This window comes from Neoarius graeffei, chromosome 6 (assembly GCF_027579695.1).
Source record: "Neoarius graeffei isolate fNeoGra1 chromosome 6, fNeoGra1.pri, whole genome shotgun sequence".
NCBI classification, from domain to species: Eukaryota; Metazoa; Chordata; class Actinopteri; order Siluriformes; family Ariidae; genus Neoarius; species Neoarius graeffei.
Genome location: NC_083574.1, coordinates 105,226,378 through 105,253,636, shown reverse-complemented (window position 1 = coordinate 105,253,636; position 27,259 = coordinate 105,226,378). Strand labels below are relative to the sequence as shown.

Sequence of the window (27,259 nt, the reverse complement as noted above, 5' to 3'; positions counted from 1 at the left end):
ATGGCCTCGAGAGTCTTTGGGGTGATCAATGGATTGCTGGTTCTCTCTGTCCTCCTGCGAGTCACTGAAAACAGCTGGGATTTGGTGTGCATTCAGCTGTCTGGGAAGTGTGCCAAGGACTGCATTGTAGGTGGCTGATAAATGATGTCTTAGACCCCCACCTCTGTTCAGTGATGGCCGTTCCAGGTTGACAAAAATGGCTTCTTTAACTCCTTGCTCATACCAACGATCCTCTCTGGCTAAAATATGTATGTTGCAATCCTGAAATGAGTGTCCTTTGTTGTTAAGATGAAGGTAGACAGCAGAGTCCTGGCCCGAGGAACTGGCTCTCCTGTGTTGAGCCATACGCCTGTAAAGCGGTTGCTTGGTTTCACCAATATACGAGTCCGTGCATTCCTCACTGCACTGAATTGCATACACTACGTTGTCCTGTTTGTGTCTGGCTATTCTGTCCTTAGGGTGGACCAGTTTCTGCTTCAGGGTGTTACTGGATCTGAAATGTACCGGAATGTTCTGTTTGTAAAAGATCCTCCTGAGTTTCTCAGATAGACCTGAAATGTAGGGAATGACAATGTTCTTGCATTTGTTCCTGTTATCCTCCTTGTCCATTATGTTCCTTTTTCTGCTCTTGAAGAAAGCCCAGTTGGGATACCCACAGTTCTGAAGTGCTTTCTTGATGTGATTCTGCTCCTTCTCTTTTCCCTCTATCGTTGTAGGAATGTTCTGAGCCCTGTGTTGCAAGGTCAGGAGTGGATATTAACATCGACTTACTTTCAGGAGTTGCTCCCAGCCACTGGTTCAGATATGTGGATGACACCTGGGTTAAAATCAAAACCCATGAGGTGGAAGCCTTCTCTAAGCACATCAATGTAGTGGATATCAACATCAGTTTCACCTGGGAGGATGTCAGTGGGAATAATCTAGCCTTCTTGGTTTGTGATGTACACATTAGACAAAACAGAAGCTGGACTTCCTGCTTCGCGAGCATGGAGTAGACACATTTTGTCTATGCTCCCACCTTTCTTTAAAAAAATCCTAATTTTAGCCCCTTTTCACAATGACACAATTGACAAACAGCAACATCTAACTAACAACAATTTAGATTGACAACAAGATGACCACAAGACCTGCAAGATACACAAAAAAGGGCGAAAATACATCCAAAGACAGTGCAGCCGCTAGCCAAGTGAACATGAAAGCCATAGCTGCCATGCATGAAGAACTTCGAGCAGCTCTCTCAACTGACTTCAAATCTGCGATTTCAACACTTGAATCTAAACTGGACACAATTCAAGCAAAAGTTGATGACCATGACAAGCGGGTGATTTCCCTCGAGTCCAACGCTACTGAAACCAGTGAGACTATTAGGGCTCTCGAGGCTAGCTGCTTAGCCATGGCCGACGACATTGCTAAGCTACAAGCAAAAGTTATAGACTTAGAAGGATGAAGCAGAAGGAATAGCATTCGCATTTTTGGCCTTCCTGAGTCGATTGAGGGCTCACGCCCAACTGATTTTTTTGCAGAACTTCTGGTGGAGGTATTGGGGGAAGGAGTTCTCACTTCAACACCTGAGCTGGACTGTGCCCACCGCACACTCAAGCATGGCACCGGGGGTAGACCTCGCTCGGTTGTCATCTGTTTCCACAAGTACCAGACCGGTGACCTGGTGATACGCGAATCCCGCATTCTTCGAGGCAAACTTCAGTACCGTGGCACTCCAATTCAGATCTTCGAAGACTACAGCCCTGACGTTCTGGAAATGTGGTCTGAATACCGAGATGTTATGAAGGAACTCTACAGCCTTGGACTCAAACCCTCTTTGCAATACCCTGCCAGGCTGTTTGTCACACTTGTAGGCACGGGCAAGCCGCGTCTTTACTCGGTCAAGGAAGCGGAGGACCTTGTGTCTAAACATCGTCTTTCAAACCCGAATCTAAACAACACGGAGGATACAAGATAAATATCCTTTTGTACACATCTTCACTGTGCCTTGTAGACTGTTACGGAACTTTAAAACATCCAACTGTGAGTTCTTATTTCAATGGTTAGCTTGGGTCTACATGCCAGGCATCCTTGTTGATTAGGTTTTTTTGTGTAAATGAAACAAGTAGATGCTCTTAAATTAGTAATTTAGAACTGGTTAAAAAGTGATTGTGTTTTTCAAATGTTTAAGCACTAAATGTGTTTTAAGCTGCACGAAATTGCCACTGCACCCTAGTTTATATAATCACTACTGCTAGTCCTTTTTTCATTTCATTCAATCTTTTTTAATGGGACTATAACACGATACTCATATTTACGAGGCAGGTCTCCCAAATAGTGTTGATGGCAACACTGTTCTATTTGTTGTATGCTGTTTGTTACCTGTTAACTATAACTAATAACTTAATAGTACGTTGTGGGGCAGACTTATCAGCCAGGTGGGCTGCGAGTGTGAGACAGGATAGTCTTAGAAATGTCTTTTAGTAGTTGTAGCTGCCATTTGGGCAGTCTTCAGACTAGAGACAACTGGGGTAAGGGGTTTTGTATGTAGTTTATATTTTTTATGTTTTCCTTTATTTCTCTCTCTTTGCCAGCACTTTTTAATATTCTTAATGACAGTGTATATATTTTGCTTTATAAACATAGAGAGTGGGCGGCACGGTGGTGTAGTGGTTAGCGCTGTCGCCTCACAGCAAGAAGGTCCTGGGTTCGAGCCCCGGGGCCGGCGAGGGCCCTTCTGTGCGGAGTTTGCATGTTCTCCCCGTGTCCGCGTGGGTTTCCTCCAGGTGCTCCGGTTTCCCCCACAGTCCAAAGACATGCAGGTTAGGTTAACTGGTGACTCTAAATTGAGCGTAGGTGTGAATGTGAGTGTGAATGGTTGTCTGTGTCTATGTGTCAGCCCTGTGATGACCTGGCGACTTGTCCAGGGTGTACCCCGCCTTTCGCCCGTAGTCAGCTGGGATAGGCTCCAGCTTGCCTGCGACCCTGTAGAAGGATAAAGCAGCTAGAGATAATGAGATGAGACATAGAGAGTGACACATGCTAAAAATGTAGCTCAAGTGCACAGAGGGGGTTACAAATTTGTTAGCTGGAATGTCAAGGGCCTTGGTCATGTTATAAAACAAGCAAAGGTATTTTCTCACCTGAAGTCCCTGTGCGCAGATATAATATTTCTCCAGGAAACACACATCAAGCATACTTCTAAAGGGAAATTTAAGGTGGGCTGGGTAGATCAACTATATGAAGCAAACTTCTCTACCAAAGCAAGGGGGGTAGCAATTTTAATTAGGAAAAATATCCCCTTTATTAAGTCCTCAGTAATAAATGATCCCAATGGTAGATTTGTAATAGTAGCTGGAACCTTAAACTCTGTACCTACAGCATTAGTAAACCTCTATGCACCTAACTTTGACAACCCTGATTTTTTCCAAAAGGTTTTTAATATGATTCCAGATTTTTTCAGCACAAATGTCATAATTGGAGGAGACTTTAATTGCGTACTTGATCCCCTGCTGGACAAACAGTTCTCCAAATCCCCTCAAAAATCTAATTCATGCATCCCCTTTAATACTTTGATGGAAAACCTTAACTTAGTTGACGTGTGGTGTCTCCATCACACAACTGCAAGAGACTACTCCTTTTTCTCTCCAGTGCATAAAGCATATTCTCGCATCAATTATTTTTTAGTGGACTCCAAATTACTATCAGCTGTAGACTCAGCAACCTATCACCCTATAGTGATTTCAGACCATGCGCCTATGTCCATGGTACTAAAAATAGGCTCTGCAAGAGCAGCCTGTAATCAATGGCGTTTTGACTCTACTTAACGATGAACAGTTTACTGACTTTCTTCAAAATCAGATCTCACTCTTTTTATTTCTGAAAATGACACAGGCGATGTAAATGACACAACCTTGTGGGAGGCACTCAAGGCAGTAATCAGGGGCCACATCATAGCTTATGTATCCAGGCAAAGAAGAGCTGAAGCCAAGAGGCTGGAAGATTTAATTAGGGACCTATCTATTCAGGAAGACCTCTATAAGACAACCCCCAGTGACAGTACTCTTGAAAAAATTACAAGCTTAAAATATGAATATAACACCATCCTCTCTCAAAGAGTTCACACGCTACTTGCAAGAACACAACAAAAATACTTTGAGCTTGGTGACAAGCCCCACAGGCTCCTAGCAAGGCAATTGCGCCACTCTCAGGCTACCCATGCAATACACAAAATAAAGGATAAACAAGGCAAGCTCATAACAGATCCACAAAAAATAAACAAAGCATTTGCTTCATTCTATGAAGAACTATACCAGTCTAAAGTTAAATCCTCTGACTTACAGAAAATGAATGATTTTCTAGAGAAGAGCCAGCTTCCTAAACTTAATAAAGAAGCTTATGAATCAATAGAAGCCCCCATTACCTTGGAGGAAATCCAGTCTGCCATATCTAAATTCCCTAACAACAAAGCCCTTGGCCCTGACAGGTTTACCATTGAAATCTATAAAAAATACTTGTCCGACTTAGCCCCCTTGTTGCTGCAAATGTTTGCCTACTCAAAAGAAACAGCAGAACTGCCACCTTCACTATACAATGCCAACATTACACTCATCCCCAAAAAAGACAGGGACCCACTGGACATGGCGTCATATCGTCCAATATCTCTCCTGCAGATGGAAATAAAAATTCTTAGTAAGGTTTTGGCTAATCGACTCCGAAAACACATAGCTAGCCTTATACATCCTGATCAGACTGGCTTTGTCCCGGGTAGGCAAATATATTTCAACCTGCGCCGTTTATTCAATATAATTTACAATAAGCAGAAGGAGGAGTCTGTGGTTATAGCATTAGACGCAGAAAAGGCGTTTGATTTTTTGGAAAGGGAATACATGTTCACCACCTTAAAATACTTTGATTTTGGTCCTGAATTTATTAGATGGATTCAAATTATCTATGCTCATCCTCAAGCTTCAATAATCACAAATGGTGACATTTCAGAATAATTTCCTCTTCATAGGGGTGTACGTCAAGGTTGCTCTTGCTCACCCTACCTATTCAACCTAGCTCTAGAGGCACTAGCCAGCCAAATAAGATCAAAACAGGAGATAGCCCCGATTGATATTTTGGGGGTCAAGAATAAGATATCCCTGTTTGCGGACGATATTACTTTATTCATCTCTCGCCCTAAATCCTCTATTCCTCCTCTACTACAGCTCATTGACACATTTGGTAGCTTCTCAGGATACAAGATCAACTGGAACAAGAGTGAACTAATGCCCATATCTGACAAAGTAGATCTTAATTTCCTCCATACAACTGCTTTTAAAATTGCAACAGACAAATTCAAATCCCTTGGCATAATAGTAACACGTGATCATCGAAAGCTCCTCTCTAGTAATTGGGAATCCAAACTGCAACAATTCAAACAGAATATTAAATTTTAGAACACATTGCCCATCTCTATGGTGGGACGCATCAATGCCATAAAAATGGTTGTCCTTCCTTGATTTCTTTACATTTTTCAAAATATCCCTGTATTCATCCCCCTCTACTTCTTTAAAAAACTTGACTCAATCATATCTTCCTTCATTCGGAACAATAAACTACCTAGAATTTCTAAACAACACTTAGTGAAATCAAGGGCAGAAGGAGGCTTCAGCCTGCCCCACTTTAAACTTTACTACTGGGTGGCAAACTTGAATGTTTTACTGCATTGGCGCAGTGCCCTTTCAATGGCTCATTACAATCAAGATGATGCCCCCATGTGCCTTCAGATGGAAGTATTTTCATGTGGGCCCACCTCTCTCCCTGCCCTGCTTAAAGGTCCCATGGCATGGTGGTTTGTTGATGCTTTAAACGGGCTCATGGAGGCTTCCGGATGTTATATCCGCAGCCTTTCTCGAAATGAACCCTCGGCACATAAATATAGCCTCCTGGGAGAAAGCCCCATTTCAGCGCTTTTCCCAGTGCATCGTTTTGCTAATGAGAAGCAGGAGGCGGGGAAGGGTAGAGGGTGGGGGCGGGCCACGGGGGGAGGGGAGGGGCTTGACCAAGCTGCACACACACATACTCGCTGCTATCAGCGCCTGTAGCCACGCTGCTAAGACAAAACCCTGTTCTCCCTCGGACTCCTTTCGTAAACTCAACGTGATACAGAGAACAGAGAATGAGAGTGTTCAGAGTGGTAGTTTACGAATGTATAATACCCTAGGCTTGAACACGCACTCCATAACCAAAGAGGATAGAAGCAGCAACTACAGCAACATATCGCTTATCCAACAGAAGACATGCATTGCGGTGCAATAGTCAAACATAAGCTCATAAGTTACAGTCAATTTCCAGACTAAACTCAGTTTAACAGAGCATGCTGCATGCTCTTTAGTTTTGTAGCACAGATTACCTGGCTAACTGCAGGAAGCAGTTAGCTGCACAGCTAATGTAGCCATTGCTAGGCTAACGCACCGATTTTAAAACACGGCAAAACGACCAGTTATACACTTACTTGTTCTGTGTTTGTTGCTGATGCGGCAGGGATGCTTGGTACGGACCCAGGCTTCAGTGACAGTTGATGTGCAAAACCTGCCCTGTACTGTCCCAAGTTGTGGAAACATTCCTCAGGAAAATGCTTCCGACAAACATACACCGTCTTAGGTAGACTCAACGGCGTATTATTGAAGTAAATAAAATTAAGCCACTGCGTCTTCAGGGGCTCTCCCGTCGGCAGTAAAAACAGACTCTTTTCTGTGTTGTCACATCCATGTACAGCGCAATTTCCATGTTTCGCTCGCTTAGGTGATGCCATGTTGTTGTGTCCTCTATGGTCTCCTCGCTACAACTGGGCGGGCAATCCATACAGTGGGTGAGAATCCAGAGGAGGGGCGTGGGGATCATCTCCCTTGCTGACGTAGTAAAGGGAAGAGCTTATCAACGCGCCGTTTTGACGCGCCATTCTCAAATGTTGGGCATAGTTTGGTTTACACATTATGAAATTTCTAGCCACTGTGGTGACTTAAGAAGGTCAGAGGAACTCATTTTAACGTTAAAAAACCTCAGAAAGTGAAAATTTCATGCCATGGGACCTTTAACAACCCTCCTAAAGTTAAAATACCTTCTTATACTAAAAGCCCTGTTATACTTCATTCACTTAAAATTTGGAAAAAATTCCAACATTTTCTAGATTTGCCCAAAGTCTATATAGACAGTCCAATCTGTCATAATCATGCATTCTCTCCTGCCTTAATGGATCCAGTCTTTTCCAAGTGGAGAGCCAATAACATTTTTTGTATACAGGACCTGTACTCTGAAGGGTGTCTAGTTTCCTTTCAGCATCAGTTAAATGACCTACCATCCTCACACTTTTTCAGGTTCCTTCAAATCAGACATTTTATCAGAACTCATATAAAACACAGTATGAACATACACCCCAACACAATATTCTGGACAGTCTTATGCATCTTACTCCAGGTAACAGAGGTACAATCTCCACTCTGTATGGCATATTGGTGGCCCATCAAAAAGTGTCCACCGATAAAGTCAAAAATAGTTGGGAACAGGAACTTGGAATAGAACTCTGCACAACAGTATGGGAGGGCATTCTAGACATGATTCATAGTACTTCAATAAACTCCAGACACTCTTTGTTACAGTTTAAGGTAGTCCACAGGCTTCACTTCTCCAAAGCCAGGCTACATAGTATTTACCCTAACACATCTCTGTTATGTGTTAAATGTAAACAGCAAACAGGGACTCTGACGCATCAATTCTGGGGATGCCCTAAATTGACTCTTTTCTGGTCTCTCATATTTGACTATATCTCAAAAGCATTCCATAAAACTATTGCACCTGAACCACTCCTTGCCATTTTTGGCTGTGTAGAATACAATCCCAACATCAGTGGCTATGTAGGACAAGCTATTTCCCTCTGCACTCTCTTGGCTAAACGCCTCATTCTGCACCATTGGAAATCAGAAGCCTGCCCTCTGTTCCAGCAATGGCTTAGGGATCTGGGCAGTGTCTTGCACTTAGAATAGTTACCCTATAACAACACAGGTAGGGAGAGAGCCTTCTCCAAAACTTGACAGCCACTGCTGGATAAATGGTCAGAAACCCAGGCTGCTGACCCCTAGCTCCTGAGCTCTCTTTATTCCTTTTTTTTTTCCATTATCACAGTCTGAGTTTTCACTGTCTTACCACTGTACATCTTTATCTGGCTGGCTGTCTTTGTTCTGTTTCTCTTTTGCTTTTTCCTTTTTTTTTCCCAGTTGCTATTCTTGTGGGGGTGGGGGGTTGGCTGGGGTTGTTGTTTGTTGTTCTATGTTTTTCTTTCTGTGTACAACCAAAATTAGGAAGGGATATGTTGTATATTGATATTCTGTAAAATATCTTTCTTTCCTTCAATAAATATTATTCATAAAAAAAGACAAAACAGAAGCCTTAGCATTGAGGTCTACCGGAAACCCACACACACAAACCCACACTCACAGGAGAACAGAGAGAACCAACAATTCATTGATCACCCCAACAACTCTCTAGGCCGTTCACACCCAGCCCCCAGTGACCCACACCAACAGGATGACTCAACAACACCTTAGGATTGCTTTTCATCCATGAGAGAATAAATACCTGATACTCCCTATTAGTCAGACAGAACTGAAGAAGTCTTTCGGATGAGAGGTGAAACGTCTTCAAGAATCTTCAAGCAAGTCCAGTTGCTCTCTTTTACCACCCACAGTTTACTATGACCTGGATGACTGAGAATCTTCACAGACATCTCTCTATACTGTGCATCTGTCCCAAAAGCAGAAAGTGTGTCTCATATGGTGTTGTCAAGCAGTGTTCCAGTGTGTTATTTCAGACTATTGTGGTAAGATGTCTGAGGTTTATGATGTATTGGTGTGTTGTTTCAGAGTATCGCAGTGCTGTTTGTGAGGTGCTGCTGGAGTTGCATGAACGTGGTGTGTGTGTTTTCCTGTTGTGCGATAATTGTGACATGGATGGACTCCAGTCTCTGAAAGACAAGATAGACAACAGTGATGATGGGCCCGTGAGTCACACACTGAGAGCGAACGTCACAATGAGAAGTCCTGCCGTGTACATCTATACATCAGGAACTACAGGTACACAACTACACACTGATATTCACAACCACACACAGCAACATCTAAACCATGTGTTGGTGTGTGTATGTAGGTCTCCCTAAAGTAGGGGTTATACTTCACGATCGAATATGGGCTGGCACTTTCTTCCTGTCTCTGTTTGGCGTCAAGCATGATGATGTCATCTACATACCCCTCCCCCTTTACCATGCTTCAGGACTGATCATTGGCTTGAATGGGGCAATAGAGAGGGGTAAGACTCCAGCTCTTACAAACACCTCTTTTATACACTGTTGATGTTTCCCAAATGTTCTGTAGATTTCACTCTAAATATTGCCTGTGTGTGTGTGTGTGTGTGTGTGTGTGTGTGTGTGTGTGTGTGTGTGTGTGTGTGTGTGTGATCAGGAATCACAGTGGTGTTAAAGAGGAAGTTCTCTGTGTCTCAGTTCTGGGATGACTGCAGGAAATACAATGTGACGGTGATCCAGTATATTGGTGAGGTCATGCGCTACCTCTGTAACACACCCAAGGTAACACAACACAATGCAACATAATGTACACAATCACACTCATGCTAACTAGTTACAAACCAGATACTTGGCACATTTGCCTTTTGGCAAGCCAAGAATTTAGTTAGCAAAGCAGGTGCTTAGCACTCTAGCCACTTAGCAAACAGCTATAGGCCTATAACACTGCTCAAAACTTTCACAAACTTATACAGAATTCACAGCAGATTGATTGCATAGTGACCGCTATTGTAGCGGAGCAAAGCTAATATTAAGAGAATATGGTGAAGCATTGGCCTGATTTTTGACAGCTTTCGCAACCGTATGATGTCCATACGTATGAACAATGAGCGTATACCACCACAGGGAAGCTGATCATAAGTGCAAGGCAATGTATCTCATAAACACTTGATCACCAGACAATGACATTTGTATCTTTATTGACATAAGGTAGATGAGTTTTTAATCCAACACTTAATTTGCTTTTTAAGAAATAACATAGGATTATTTACAAACACATTTTACACTCATTGGGACTCCACTTTTACTCATCTATCCATCGATTATGTGCAACTGCTTATCCTGTGCAGGGTCGCAGGCAAGCCGGAGCCTATCCCAGCTGACTATGGGTGAGAGGTGGGGTACACCCTGGACAAGTTGCCAGGTCATTGCAGGGCTGACACATAGACAAACAACCATTCACACTTGCATTCACAACTATGGTCAATTTAGAGCCACCAGTTATCCTATCCTGCATGTCTTTGGACTGTGGGGGAAACCGGAGCACCTGGAGGAAACCCACACAGACACAGGAAGAACATGCAAACTCCACACAGAAAGGCCCTCGCCGGCTGCCGGGTTCAAACCCAGGACCTTCTTGCTGTGAGGTGACAGTGCTCACCAGTACACCACCGTGCTGCCCCACTTTTACTTAGTGCACACACACACACACACACACCCTGCCTTGCTTGGGATCACCACCTTAACATGGTGGGGCAGTTTGTGTGTCCCAATGACCCCTAGAGCTATGTCGGCTGGAGCTCCATGCTCCTGATTTGGCCACCCATGCTGTATTGGTCGAAGGGTAGGGACCACACAAAAAGTGATCTCCTCCCAGCTGCTTTGTCATAGTAAAGGCTAAGGAGTAAACCTGAAAAAATCTTGAGTGGAGACCCTAAGGTGGTTGGACGCATCCCCTTCTGTCAACTCCTGTAGCTGAGCTAATAGCAAACTGTATTGGTTCACCCTTTCCTTTGGATTATATCAGCAATGCCGAGAGGGGAATCTTGACGTGTAGGCAGCCCAAGATTACCATAACCTTGCCCAGGCAATGTAGCACACGTGGAGAGGACATTCCATCGATGTCACAAGATATCAGCAAAACACAGGATGTAGCAGTGACAGGTGATAAGCTTCTATCCAATTGGCATAGGAACGAAGCATCAGGGGTCACTTCCGACAGTGGGAGAGGCCATTGCATCTCATTGAACAGCTACTGCCCACCTCAAGATGGGCAGCCCCCAGCCAGTAAGGTGCTGTTCCGCCACAGCCTGGCTGCTTCACTGGGTGTGTGGGGCTTAGAGCAACCCTTGACAAGCAGGCTGTAAATCCACACCAGGCAACAATGACAGATATAAGAAGACTCCAGCTCTTTGCTTCGCAAGCTGGACTGTTCATGCTATGTCCCAGGAGCTGACCGAAGACCTTCAGCACATAAGCGATGCACACAAGACTGCAGTCATCGACAGGGAGCCGGCATGACTGAACATCGACATCGTGTGCCTGCAAGAAATCCACCTCCCTGATTGCAGTTCCATCAGAGAGTTCAGCTACTCCTTCTTTTGGCAATGTCTGCCACTAGCTCAGCCAAGGCATCATGGTGTTGGCTTTGCTGTGAAGAACCCACTTACTGCCTCTATTGAAAATCCATCTGGCGGTACAGACAGAATCCTCACACTTCACATGTCCACATCGTCAGGCCCTGTAACCATCATCAGTGCTTATGCTCTGACCCTCTACTCAACTCCAGAGGCCAGAGATCAGTTTTATGAAGCACTAGATGCTGCCATATCCAGGATACCCACTGCTGAAAGCCTGTTTCCCCTAGGCGACATCAATGCCTGGGAGGGAGCCGACAGTCAATCTTGGCCTGCTTGCTTAGGTGTCCATGGAATTGGCAAGATGAATGAAAATGGGCAGTGATTACTCGAACTGTGCTTCTTCTGTAGCCTGTGTGTCACCAACACATATTTCAAGTGCAAGGAGATCCACAAGGCTTCCTGGTGCCATCCCGGACCCTGCCATTGGCACCAGCTAGACCTTGTCATCACTAGGCAGCGAGACCAATGCAATGTCTTCATCACCTGTGCTTATCACAGCACCGATTGCAACACAGACCATTCCCATGTTGCCAACAAAGTGAAGTTGAGGCCAAAGAAGATCCATCCATCCATCCATCCATTATCTGTAGCCGCTTATCCTCTTCTACAGGGTCGCAGGCAAGCTGGAGCCTATCCCAGCTGACTATGGGCGAGAGGCAGGGTACACCCTGGACAAGTCGCCAGGTCATCGCAGGGCTGACACATAGAGACAAATAACCATTCACTCTCACATTCACACCTATGGTCAATTTAGAGCCACCAATTAACCTAACCTGCATGTCTTTGGACTGTGGGAGAAACCGGAACACCCAGAGGAAACCCACGCAGACACAGGGAGAACATGCAAACTCCACACAGAAAGGCCCTCGCCGGCCGCTGGGCTCGAACCCAGGACCTTCTTGCTGTGAGGCGACAGTGGTAACCACTACACCACCGTGCCACCCCCAAAGAAGATCCATCATGTCAAAATCAAGGGTCTAGCTCACATCAACACCTTCTGCATCGATGATCCCATGAAAAAGCAGAAGTTTGTAGATTATTTCAATGCAACTATGGAGAACACCACGGTCAGCAATGTTGCTGTTGATTCTAAGTGGTCCAAGCTCCATAATGCCATCTATAGCTCGGCTCTTACAGCATATGGGAAAAAGGAGCACAGAAATGCAGACTGGTATGCAACTTCTTGGCAAATTATGCAACCAGTAAGTGAAGTGAAAAGGAAATCATTGCTGGCCTACAAACAAAACCCCTTCCCCACCACATATGATGCTCTCAGGTCTGCACAGAGTGTTGAACAGCAGACTGCACACTGCTGAGCAAATGACTACTGGCTTAGGTTGTGTTGTAAAATTGAGACAGCAGCTGCAAACAGGAATGCAAGGGGAATGTACGAGGGCATCAAAGCAGCGACAGGTCCTACACCCACTAAAACCATCCCCCTTAAGTCTACAGCAGGGAACATCATCAAAGACCCACGCAAACAACTTCAACACACATAACATAGTCACTGATACTGCCCTATCTTCCCTACCAAACTTCACCGTCATGGAGGAACTTGACCAACTGCCAACTATGGATGAGCTCAGTAAAGCTATCGACCATCTCACTTGCGGGAAGGCTGCAGGGAACGATGGCATTCCACCTGAAGTACTGAATTCTGGTATGCTGACCATATTGCCATACCTCTACGAGCTGCTATGTCTCTGCTGGGAGGAGGGCTGAGTCCCATAAGACATGCGTGATTCACTTCTTGTCACCCTCTTCAAGAACAAAGGTGACTACAGCGACTGCGACAACTTCCACGGAATCTCACTTCTTGTCATCGTCGGGAAAGTATTTGCTCATGTCGTCTTGGGATGCCTGCAACCTCTTGTTATGTGTGTCTATCCAGAATCACATTGCGGATTTAGAGGTCATAGATCTACAGCAAATATGATCTTCCCACTACGCCAGCTTCAGGAGAAGTGCCGGGAACAGCAGCAGCCTCTCTACATCGCCTTCATCAACCTTACGAAGGCCTTTGATCTAGTCAATAGAAGTGGTCTTTTTGCAATCCTCAAGAAAATCGGCTGTCCCCCGAAACTTTACAACATGGTTACATCTTTCCATGATGGCATGCAAAGCACAGTCTGCGTCAGTGGAGCAACTTATGATTAATTCCCAGTGAGCAGCAGAGTAAAGCAGGGCTGCATTGTGGCACCAACTCACTTCAGGATATTCTTCTCCATGCTCCTCAATTTTGCATTTGGTGACTGTCACGAAGGTGTCTATCTCCACACCAGAACACAAGCTCATTAACCTTACCAGGCTCCACGCTAAGATGAAAGTTATGGAGGTCTTTTTTTGTGAGCTGTTGTTTGCTGACAATGCGGCACTGTTCGAACTGTGGCTGGCCTCCAGCAATTAGTGAATCGCTTCTCCTACTCCTGTAGAGAGTTCGGGCTAATGATTAGCATCAAGAAGACTAACATTCTTGCGCAGGGTGCTGACTCCCCTCCAGCCATTGTCATTGATGACAGCTATGTAGAGGCAGGCGAGAGCTTTACATATCTGGGTTCAACGATCACTAGTTCCCTCTCCTTGGATGCTGAAATCGGTGCAAGAATCGGTAAAGCTGCAGGTGTCACGTCAAGACTGAACAAGAGAATTTGGTCCAACTGCCAGTTATCTTCGAACACCAAACTTTGCATGTACCAAGCCTGTGTTCTTTCCACTCTACTGTATGGCAGCGAGTCTTGGGCACCATATGCCAGAAAAGAAAAACGGCTTAACAGCTTCCAACTCCGCTGCCTCAGGCGCATCCAAGACATCTCTTGGCAGGACATGACCAACATGGAGGTCCTCAAATGTGCTGGCATTCCAAGCATCCACACTCTGCTGATCCAAAGGTATCTCAGGTGGCTAGGGCACGTGCACCATATGGACTCAGGGCGCATTCCCAAGGATATCTTGTACGGGGAATTGCATGAAGGGACTCATCCTGTTGGAAGACCTCACCTCCGCTTCAAGGATGTGTGCAAAAGGGACCTGAAATTGGCAGGTATCAATCCTAACACCTGGGAAAACATCGAGGCCTCACGGGAGTCTTGGAGGGCTTGTGTGAGAAACAGCTTGCAGAAAGCTGAAAGGGACAGGAACGAGCATCTTGAAGTGAAAAGAGCTGATTGTAAAGTGAGAGCAACATCCTCAAGAGCTCCATCTAAATTTGTTTGTGTCAGATGCGTGAGAGACTGCCACTGCAGAGTTGGCCTATTCAGCCACTCTAGAAAGTGCAACAGCTCCTAGTGCTATGCCATTGTCCTCTAAGATGAATGGGTGCCTACTACTACTACTACTACTACACATACACTATCCACATTCACTGGATATGATCAATCGCGTGTTCTGATTGGCTACTCTACTACTAGGCTATCAGCTCATATACTGTGAGTAGAGAAAAACAAAATGGTGGTGTGTATTGCTGAACCAACCAGGGATGAAATAAAAACTCGACTCAAAAACAAAATCACAAAAATGATCAAGTATTTAAAAGAAACAGAAATAGCTAAAAGAATCTAGTTCCACCCAATATCTCCTGTTCCACACTCCAGCCCAGTCGGTGGCAGTAATGCACCTTTTAAGTTGGTTTGCCAACCACCAAAAAAAACCTAAAAAAGAAGAAATCTCCCAGAAATACAAAAAAAGCAACAAAATATGGAATTAAAGTATTTGATAGTAAGAATGTACCTTTTTTATTTTTCAAGAATTATTATCACATTTTTCACAAGTTGCTCCTGTCATTTTGCTGGTTTGTTTACATTCTAAGCAGAAATGATTCTGTCGGACATTTTGTATAAAGTTTTTATTTATTGAATTTCCAAAAAACAAAAGTAAAATTGCTCTGTTTCTCAAAATCCAGTGCATGTGGATAGAATAAAACAGTTATTCCACTCAGTCTCATTGTACATGGCTTATAGACAACTTGGTGCTACGCGCCTCGTCGCCTATCAGCTCATGTACGACTCGATTTAATGGAATAACTGTTATATACAGTATATACAGCATGCACAAGCTCACTGTACTGAACTAACCAGTGGTGTGCACAGACATTTGGGGGGGCAAGTGCTCTGGGGGGAAAAAAGGGCACCTTTTTGTGCATGTGGAACACCTTATTATAAAAGTCTGAGAATTAACCCTCCTCTTGTGTTCGGGTCGCCACTGACCCGTTTTAGTTTTTAAAGGTGTAAAACCACCACTTAATGTTAATTTATTACATCAAGGCTTTTTGACTTTGCCAGGAATCTCTAGTTGAACAAAATAGAAAAAAAATTTTTGTTTTCCTAAATCTGAAAATGGTCTAGCAAAAAATATAATACTTATGTGCAGTTGTTTCTGTATGCGACGGGCTACTTCACGACAAAATAATTACAGCTTGGGCTTAGAGGGCAAACAATACATTTTCACTCGATTCATGTGTTACCTGGCTGGTGAGGCAGGGGAAGAGCTGACTGACTGCCCGATGTGTTGTCTGCGCTACGACAAGGCCGTGGCTTCCAGGACGCTATGCTGCTGCAACCTCACATTGAATGCACTGCACGCTTGTTCACGTGACAGAGCAAGAGAGACAGAGGTCCGGTGTGTGTGCGGAGGGGGCACACATCGGGACATTATTTTCACACACGCTTTTAATGCCGCAGCTTTTCTAAAAGATCATGTCGACATTGGCCTCAGTAAACTGTAAAAAAAAAATTCAAAAGGGCACTTTTTTGGACAGAGGGCAGAGGGGCAGGTGCTTGAGCACCACCTCGTGTCTATCTGTGCACGCCACTGGAACTAACACTCGATGAACAGCAGCCTTTTTTTGCACATCCGAAGAGTTGTTACCGTAAACAGCCATATACACGTGTATTCTGGTTTCTACCTCAGCTGGTTTGACACTCGCATCTAAAAACAATTCAGAGTCCATCGATTGTATGACACATTTTAAACAATTCTGACCTCAGATACCTTTTAATTGACATAATGTAAATGTTGTGTCTGTATAGGTATGTTTTGTGTACATGTATTTATGTTTAAACCATGGAAGATTAGCCTCGTAATTAAGGGACTAAAGGGTCTCAATAAACTCAAAGAAACTCAAAACTCAAACTCAGAGGCACATCATGTGTTGTGCTGGCAGTGGTGTAACCAGGAAATAATTTCAGTGGAATGAGGTGATGTACGCTACTCAACAAAATCATAATTGTTTTCTTGATCTCTACAGTTAAACTGGTGACAGTGACACGCCCATGACTTGGATGTCAGACAGCAGTATGAGTGAATGATGATGCTCATTTCTTATTTAATCATTTAAGGCACAATCTATCACCAAACAATCTTTCCATATTAATAACATTGCCATAAAATGTCTTTATGGCAGTTTCACTGACAAAGATTAAAATAACTACTTCACCCTCTCTCACCTCGATATCTCTGTGTTTATAATGCAGCTATTGGGCTCATAGCTTTCAGACAGAAACAGAAAAAGTGCATCACTACAACAGGCTGATCTGGTTTCTCATCACAGCAGCTGATATCTAATAAAATGTGACAAAACAAAGGAATGCATTATTATTATTATTATTATTATTATTATTATTATTATTATTATTATTATTATTAACATTTTTATAGGCTAATCAGTATAATAAATATTATTACCCAATACTGCATTCACTTTAATGCAGTTATAGAATCTAGTAATGATAGTTTCTGTTAGCTCTTCTTCCTAGACACATCATATTCTAATTTCAGAGACTAGATTACTGGTAGCACATGATAAGATTTTTAAAAAGGAACAAAATAAGTAAAAAAAAAATTACAAATGTTGATTACAGCTTCTTCTGGGTCTCAAAAGATGCTGACGTGGCCCAGGGACAATTTCATTTTGACATCACTGATCTACTTATTTCTTCTCGACTGTTGCACAGAGTAACACTGTCTGTTTCCCCAGAAAGAGACAGACTGGCAGCATAAGGTGCGAATGGCCATTGGAAACGGACTTCGTGCTGATGTGTGGCAAGAATTTCAGCACAGGTTTGGTGTGAAAAACATTAAAGAGTTCTACGCTGCGTCTGATGGGAACATGGGCTTCTTTAACTACGTGGGGAAAGTAAGCGCTGTGGGCAAAGTGAACTTTCTCCAAAAGGTGAGTGTGCCAATGGATCTTTACAAACACCGTCACAAGTGCCTCAGTGTCATGGTGGTTAGTTCGATGACACACTATTCTAGTGTGGGTTTGAAGTCATATAGTAGTGAGGTTCAAAATGCCTTGATGGAGGACATAAAAAATGGCCAAAATTATTTGAAAAATTTGGTCTTCAGAGCTCAACATTAACTCTTTAATCCACTCATCCAGTCAGATAAACAGCAACATTTTTCACTCATCCTGACCATAACCTTTTTATTCCTGTGTACTAGTTTACTGAAAATAAAGTGATTAACAAAGTTTATCAAAAAGCAGGTATAGTTATGATAATCATTATGCTTTAATGATTTATAACTTTTCAATAAAACTTAAACTTTAACTGTACCAATAAACAGAAACTATCCAGTGCCCCATTATGGTGTGTGTGTTCTAACCCATTACCTGATCTGCAGTTTTAAGAGTTAGACTCACCCAAATTCAAAGCTTCTGGAGGAAATAAAGTTAAATCCTGATTAATCCTGATTAGTAAAACCTGAAGTATAAATTAATTTAAAGAAGACGAGTTGGACATGACAAGGCGGACAGAATCATACTGTGAATGAAAACAAACCATCAGTGAGCTCAGCAGTGTCGTAAAATTCCCCCGAAATATTTTACCACATTTGTGATGGTTAATGTGAACCATACAAAAGACGAATACAATGAATGTCTGAATGAAATGAAGATTCACCACGGATATTTATTTTATTGAGGTATTTGATCACCATTTCTCCGATTTCAATGAAGTCTAATAATCTGTAATTAGATATTATGCCATGGTTATTTTTACACACACCTGCTGTACTCGGCTTCCCCAGAATTCCATAAACAATAACACAGCTGGATCACTGAGGGGACTGAACTCGTTTTGTTGGAACTTTACTGCTGTAACTCAAAAAATTACTTTAAAAATGGTGATTTTCAGGAAATATTCAGCTCGTCCCTTCGAACAGGCTGATGTGGATTTGATTCATCTGGACCAAACATTTGGTTGTCCTCAACAGTCGGACTGCCGTTAATGTCGATCCCTGGTCTTCTGTATCTTACCTCTAAGAAATATGCCTTGTAAACTAGCCTGCTAATCACTCACCTGATTAATAAAACTGTTTGTAAAGATGTTTCATAAGGAGTGATAATGGGAAATTGGCAGTAGCTAGCTAAAAATGTTGATCCCCAAAATAAACAAAATAAGAAATAAGATTATAGGAAATAATATGATTAAATAAAATTCCTCCTTTCCTGTTAATATAAATAAAAGGGTCAACAATGTCTTCAGTTTCAGGGACAATCTACATGGATTATAACTTTGTATTAAATGCTGTACCAACTGTCTCCGTGCAGAAATTGTCTCCTCATTCACTGATTCAGTATGATCCTGAGGTACAGGGGCCGGTGCGGGACAGCAGAGGGCGCTGTGTCCCTGTCCCTACAGGTGAGACTGATAGATAACACCTTGTTCATCAGTCATGACTGTGTGATGAATATTAATAAGCTTTAAAATAGAGACAGCAGGAGAATATGCTCGAATGATTATGAGTAATTCTTATTGTCCAGAGAATCAAGGGGAAGCAGGAGAGACTGCAAGTCGAGACATGGTGCTCCTGTAGTTTCACAATATTGTCTATGTTAAGAAACTATAGCAACTCAGCGTACAGGTGTGAATCTTGGGCAACCAGGAGAACGTGGAACAGCAAAGTAGAAAACATCAAACATAAGGAGCTCTGAGAGTAATTAATTTTCCTCCAGTTTAAATGGAATTAGGAGAGATTATGACAATAGGGGAATTAGGACAGACCTAACAGACCTTAAGAATTTAGGGGACTAGGAGAGTCTAGAACCAAGAAACTAGGGGAACCAAGAGAGACTAGACCATAACAATTTGAGAAACTAGGAGAGACATATTTTGTAAATTATAATTAATAGCTTTCATGGTTTTGTTGTTACAACAGCAATTTAAATAAAAGTGTGTGTGTGTGTGTGTGTGTGTGTGTGTGTGTGTGTGTGTGTGTGTGTGTGTGTGTGTGCAGGTGAAACAGGGCTCCTGGTCTGTAAGATCACTGAGATCACTCCATTTGCAGGATATGCAGGAAATCCAGAACAAACAGAGAAGAAGAAGCTGCGTAACGTGTTTGAGGATGGGGACGTTTATCTGAACAGTGGAGACTTGATGAGGATGGACCACCATGGCTTTGTGTACTTCCAGGACCGGGTTGGAGACACTTTCAGGTGTGTGTGTGAGAAAGAGAGAGAGAGAGAGAGAGAGGTGAAACTGAGGTGCTGTTCAATAGAAAAAAAGGAACAGACATACTTTAGGACCAAAGATCCCAACCAAAACCCCTCGCAGAATATTACATCATAACCAAAGCCCCCTCCCAATCCATTAACTATTCTCAAAATATTATATCATATCCAAAGCCCTTCCCAAAATATTATATTATAATCAAAGCCCCTCCCACAATATTACATCAGAACAAAGATCAGAGAGGGAACTCGGGCTCTCTGGGTTTTGAGGTTGTGACGTGTCACTGTTGATGGTGCAGATGGAAAGGAGAGAACGTGGCCACGACTGAAGTGGCTGACATTATTTCAGTGCTGGATTTTGTTGAAGATGTGAGTGTGTACGGTGTTGAGGTTCCAGGTAAAAAAAAAACATTACAATCATAAAATCATATTTCATCTTATTGTTAATATTCAGCCATGTTGACTTTGTTTCCAACAGTGTGTGTGTTTGTATTAAAGGTCATGAGGTACGTGTCGGCATGGCAGCATTGACAATAAAGGAACAGCAAGAGTTTGATTGCAAAAAAGCTTTCAATCATGTCACCAACTTCCTGCCTGCATACGCCCAGCCACGCTTCATACGCATCCTGGTATACACACACACACACACACACACACACACACAAACATTTTCTATCATTGTAAGGACCTTTTATTGACATGATGAGCATTGTAGCTAATTAATGCAAGATTACAGACTGAACCCCAACCTTAACCTCAGTAAATAAAAGGAAATCTTTCACTCTTTTGTTTTTAATCCAACAAATGCTGTGATTTTAAAAATATAATTAATTTGATAGGCCATTTGACACTAACTCAGTCATTAGGAGAACATTTAGTCCTCTCTGGTCCTAACAAAGGGCTAAAAACATGTCCAAAGTCAGGAGTGCTGAGGTTTAATCAGGCCCAGATGTTTAAAGAAGCTAACTGCACAATTCATGTCTACTCGTGCAACATCAATGTGGCTAGTTAGTGAACTAGCATGCGAGCTGTTATTAGCGAGTACAGGACACTGATTTAATGCTTTACTGGAAACAATCCAGCCATTAGTGAATTAATTATAAATAAATAACAGGCACATAAATTCAGAAAAGTGACTTCAGCATGCCTTCAGCACGGCGCCCCTCGAGGCAGACGTGTTTGCTCGCTCCACTCTCGAATGCCAGCTTTTTCTTCTTTTTTGTGTATTTTCTGTTTTTTCTGCAGTGCACAAATGTCATGCACTGCTAACATATAACAGACAGGCACTGCTGGATATTGCCAACACACACAGCCATTTGGAATTTACTGGTTTTATACCACCGGAGCTCCAACTCATTGTTCGCTCCCGCAGACACCACCAGCCCCAGGAAGGCCCTGAAGCACCGAGCCTTTGTGAGCATGCTGACCCCAGGAGAGTGCTCTGGAGATGGCGACGCAAGCAAGGCAAGGGTGGGGCTCCATGCTAGGCTAAAAGCTCATGCTAGCTGACCACCACTACCTAGCCTTCTGCTAGCCAACATGTGGTCTCTGGAAAACAAACTGGATGAACTAAGAGCCAGAATCACAGCACAGCAGGAAATAAGAGAGTGCTGCGCTCTAATTTTCGCTGAGACCTGGCTCTCAGACAAAGTCCCAGAATGTGCCATTCAGCTACAGACTCACTCTGTACACCGAGGAAACCAGACTGCAGCCTCTGGTAAGGCTAAAGGAGGAGGTGTGTGTGTGTGTTTATTAACAACTCTTGGTGTGGAGATATACAGACCGTCTGTCTATAAGCACTGTTCGCCAGATGTGGAGCTGTCACTGCTGAAATGCCATCCCTATTATCTACCAAGGGAATTCACTGCTGTGTTTTTGGCCACTGTTTACATCCCCCCATGAGTTAACTACACAGCATCACTCAGCAAACTCCACGACAACATCAGCGTGTTAGAGACGGCTCATCCCGACGCTGTTTTTATCATCGCCGGCAACTTTAATCAGTGCAATTTATGGACTGTATTCCCTAAATATTACCAACATGTGGACATCCCCACCCGTGATAAGAACACACTGGACCATGTTTACAGCAACATGCACTGTGCATACAGGGCTGCACCCCACCCCCACTTCGGACACTCGGACCACATCTCTTTGTTCCTCTAACTGGCCTGCAGACAAAGACTAAAACAAACAAACCCTGTCAACAAACAAGTCAAACTCTGGAGCCCAGAGACTGAGAGCACCCTGCAGGACTGTTTTGCTTGGACAGACTGGGATGTGTTTAAAGCTGCAGCCACTTTGGAAGACTCTTCTGTCAGCATACAGGACTATGCTGAGTATGTGACTGGGTATATCAGCACATGTGTCTGCAACATCATGCCCACCATACAGATCAGGAAGTTCCCCAACCAAAAGCCCTGGGTAAACAGTCAGGTATGACACATGCTGTGTGCTCGCTCTCTTGCATTTAGACCAGGCAATGAGATGGAATACAAAGCGCTGAAGTATGGACTGAGGAAAGCTATTACAGTGGTCAAGAGACAGTACAGAGAGAAGCTGGATGGCTTCTATTCTACTGCTGACCCCAGGCGGATATGGCAAGGCCTGCAGCACATCACAGACTACAGGACCACCACCAGCACCATCAGCTCCACAGACAGCCTGCCGGAAGACAACACTTTTTACGCTCACTTTGAGGCCTCCAGCTACAGCATAGAGAGGAGGCATACACACACACACATCTGAAGCACCCAACCCCCCTCCCCTCCACCAACAGTATCATTAGGCCAGGTACACAAAGCTCTGAGGAAGCTCAACCCCAGGAAGGCAGCAGGACCAGACAACATCCCTGGGTGGGCCCACAGTGCATGTTCCAATGAGCTGGCTGATGTTTTCACCGCTATCTTCAACCTTTCCCTCAGCCAGAGCACTGTTCCCTCCTGCTTCAAGACCACAGCCATCATCCCCCTTCCCAAGAAGAGTCCACCTACCTGCCTGAATGATTACAGGCCGATAGCACTCATTCCAATAATCTCAAAGTGCTTCAAGAGAGTGGTACTGGCCCACATTCAGAGCAGTATACCGGACACCCTGAACCCCCTGCAGTATGCCTACAGGTCCAACAGGTCCACCTCAGACACTATTGCTGCTGCCCTCCATTATTCCCTCTCCCACTTGGAAAACAAAGACTCCTACATCAGAATGCTTTTTGTTGACTACAGCTCCGCCATCAACATGGTCATCCCCCACAAACTCACCCATAAACTGTCCACACTTGGTTTGCACCCCACCCTCTGTGACTGGCTCCTCCTGACTGGTAGGCCCCAGACTGTCAGGATTGGTAATAAGACTTCAGCCAGCATTATCACAAACATTGGCACCCCACAGGGATGCGTCCTCAGCCCCATCCTGTACACCCTGTTCACCCATGACTGTGTCGCACAAAGACAACATCATCCTGAAGTTCATGGACGACACCGCAGTGATAGGACGCATCACTGGCGGAGACGAAGTGGCCTACAGGAGGGAGGTGGCCAGTCTGATGTCATGGTGTGAGGACAACCACCTCACCCTCAGCACGGACAAGATGAAGGAGATAATAATGGACATGAGGAAGGAGAAGAGACCTCATCGGCCACTGTTTATCCAGGAGCTTGAGGTGGAGAGGGTGAGCAGCTCCAAATATCTGTGTGTTCACATCAGTGAGGACCTCATGTGGACACCTAAAACCACACAGCTGGTTAGGAAGGCTCAACAGTGGCTGTACTTTCTGAGGAGGCTGAGGAAGTTTGGTATGTCACCCAAGATCCTCAGCAACTTCTACAGCTGTGCGATTGAGAGCATCCTGACCAACTGCATCACTGTGTGGTATGGCAGCACTATGGCTATGGACCACAAATGCCTGCAGAGAGTGGTGAAGACTGCTGAAAGGATCACCAGAACTCAACTGCCCTCTCTGCAGAGCATCTACCACTGCAGAGTCCACGGGAGAGCTGCCTCCATCCTCAAAGACCCCACCCACCCCCAGCATGGACGGTTCACACTTCTACCCTCAGGCCAGAGGTACAGAAGTGTGAAATGCAGGACTGTCAGATTAAAGAACTCTTTCTTTCCCACCGCCATCAGACTCCTGAACAGCTGACAGGAGTCTATAACCATGGACTACCTCCCTGTAAACTGTCCTTGACTGTTTACATCTGTTTACATTTGTTTGCACACTACTGCCCTTTTTCACTGCTACATTCTATCATTCTTATTTTTGTATTATACTGCCTATTTTGCACTATATTACCTTTATTTTATACTATATTAATTTTATTTTGTATTATACTGCATTTTATTTTGCACTATATTGCTTTTACTTTGTATTATTTCTTCCACCTATCTATTGTTGTAATTTGCCATTCATGGTGGATGACAAACTAAGAATTTCATTGTGCAGGAAGACATGTTCCTTACTGTGCATATGACAATGAACACTTTGAATCTTATTATTATTATTATTATTTCATTTCAAAAAAAGTTGAGACAGTAAAGCATTTACTACTTTATAATGTTTCCATTCCTTTTGCATTGTCCTGTTGAAAACTCCCTGGAAAAGACATCGTTTTGAAGGCAGCAGATGTTGCTCCAAAATCTCAGTGTACTTTTCTGCATTAATGCTCCATCACAGAAGTGCAAGTTACCTTTGCCAAGGGCACTGACCCAACCCCATACCATGACACACCCTGACTTTTGGACTTGTTCCTGGTAACAGTCTGGATAGTCCTTTTCTTCTTTGGTCCGGAGCACACAGCGTCCATTTCTTCCAAAAAAGACCTGGAATACTGATTCCTCTGATCACAATACATGTTCCCACTGTGTGATGGTCCATCCCAGATGCCTCCGAGCCCAGAGAAGTCGACGGCGCTTCTGGACATAATTAACATAAGGCTTCCTTTTTGCACAGTAAAGTTTTAACTGGTGTTTGTGGATGTAACTCTGTATTGTAACTTGATAAAAGTTTTCCAAAGTAATCCTGAGCCCATGTGGTTCTATCAGCTGTAGATGAATGACGGTTCTTGAGGCAGTGCCATCTGAGGGATTGGAGATCACAGGGGTCAGATTAGGCTTGTGCCCTTTACACACCGAAATTCCTCCAGATTCCTTGAATGGTTTAATGATATTATGCACCATAGAGGGTGAAATATCCAAATCCCTTCCTATCTTTCTCTGAGGAACATTGTTTTTAAACACTTCAATAATTTTCTCATGCATTTGTTGATAAACTGGAGATCCTCGGCCCATCTTTGCTCCTCAAAGACTTGGCCTTTCCTGGAGACTGATTTTGGACCAAATCATGATTACAGTCACCTGTTGACATCACCTGTTTCACATCATTATTAATTTTTTTACCTCATTACTTGCCCTAAATTTCCCCGTCCCAACTTTTTTTGGAATGTGTTGCAGGACTGAAATGCAGGAATGGATGTCAATTAACAAATGAAATGAAGTTGACCAACAAAACATGAAATATTTCAGGTTCATTCTGTCTACAATGAAATACAAATCAAAGTACATTTACAAATCACTGCTGTCTTTTTTATTTGCATTTTACTCACCGTCCTGACGTTTTCTGATTTAGGGTTGTATTATTATTACTATTACTGTTGTTGTTGTTCCAGAGGAGCATGGAGCTGACTGGGACATTTAAACAGGTGAAAATGTCTCTAATGAAGGATGGATTTGATCCTGGGAAAATGAGTCTGCCCATCTACTTTCTGCAGGAGAGCAGCAAGAGCTACGTCGCCCTCACACACATGCACTACAATGCTATCATATCAGGGGAGATCAGAATTTGAACTCTCTCTCTCTCAATTCCTAAATCATGTTCATGGTCTCAGATGCACTTGGCATGTTATGAAAAACACCTAAAAATTTACAGAGCTAGACAGAACATGTGTAAGAGTGCAAAAAGGGAATTGATTCAATAAATTAAATAAATGAAGCTTTTTAATAAAAAAAATCATTAATAACTGAATGAATTAAGAATGAATACGATTTTTAATAATTGCAGTTTTCATTCTTTCTTGATTTCCATCCAACTCTTTGATTCCAATTAATCAATTAAATAAAGTGAATGGAAAAGTCCAAGATTTCACAAATGCTTAAAATCATAACAAAAAAGGTGTTTCATGGCCAAGGTAGAAAAGTTGGTCTACAGATAAAACATTATGTAAAGAAGGAAGATGGAAACAGGTTTTTTGTATAAATGATAATGAATAATGTTCTTGGAGCAGAAATGGACTTTGGTGACTGTGAGAAAATATTTTAGTCACTAAAATTGTTACATCACAAAGACACAACATTTGAGCCAAACAATAAGTCATCCAGCAGGGGGAGCTGTGAGGATTTACACAACTGTAATAGAGGACTTTCACATGACATCATCGCAACTGCAGATTTGTTTACATGGCTATGTTACCGGGCAGGCTTTGTGTTTGATAACGACTGGCACAAGTGTACATGAGCAATTGTAAGCAAATATCTTTCTAAAGTTCCATCAAAAAGATCAATGCCAAAGACCTGTAGTGCTTTTGGATGTAATAACAGGTGGAGATAAGCCTGGTTTAACTTTTCACCACTTCCCAGTAAACCCAGAAAGACAAGAAAAATGGTGAGCTGCAGTTAAATGGAAAGATTGGATGATAAAAACAGTCCTATGCATGTGGGGAACATTTTATATCAGGTTAGTGTGAAAGCTTTGTACACCTGTTATTTCTCCTAACACTTTTTCTAGCTCAAGTCCATTCAGTTATAAAAATCCTATAGATCTAATTTGCATTTAGCCTCGGCATACTCATGTTAACATTCAACAGGTCTGTAGGTTGGTGTAACATGGACAGAATTTTGATCTAGATAGTAAAGATTTTAATAGGTTGCATGGCTGTGATATATTTGACCTAATGCTTGGCTCAACTAGCAGCATGTTAGTTATATGCTGATAATTTAAACTTTGCTAAATACCATAAAATATGCTAGATCACAGCCCTGGCTTGTTTATTACTATTAGAAGTCCATGTTTGAGCTTACCTTTGTCATAATAAAGTATTTTTCTTTATCAGGAATTTCCCATAACATTCCGGCACGAAACCTGCCTTGAAATATTGGTAGACATCTGTACTTTTGTCTGCCTTTAGCATCTCTGGTGTATTTAGAAGGCCCAAGTTCAGGATGTTGTAGTGTCCTAAATCTGGTAGCTGGTTCACTGTACACTTTTCAAGTGGAATAAATACAATTGTGGGTAAATTAAGAAGAAGAAGGCTTTATTTTTGTCACATGTACCCTCAAGCACAGCAAATTTCCTCC

General features: G+C 43.0%; 1 protein-coding gene across 1 annotated transcript; it reads left to right on the top strand.

Moving 5' to 3' along the window:
- LOC132888484 (long-chain fatty acid transport protein 2-like) lies at window positions 1-25,752 on the top strand. The gene is made up of 11 exons (XM_060924530.1): window positions 1-51; window positions 1,538-1,862; window positions 8,889-9,098; window positions 9,172-9,330; window positions 9,483-9,607; window positions 17,435-17,629; window positions 19,010-19,100; window positions 19,696-19,894; window positions 20,209-20,306; window positions 20,408-20,538; window positions 25,576-25,752. The coding sequence occupies exons 1-11, from the start codon at window positions 1-3 to the stop codon at window positions 25,750-25,752; spliced, it is 1,761 nt and encodes a 586-aa protein (XP_060780513.1).
- Window positions 25,753-27,259: the final 1,507 nt, after the last annotated feature.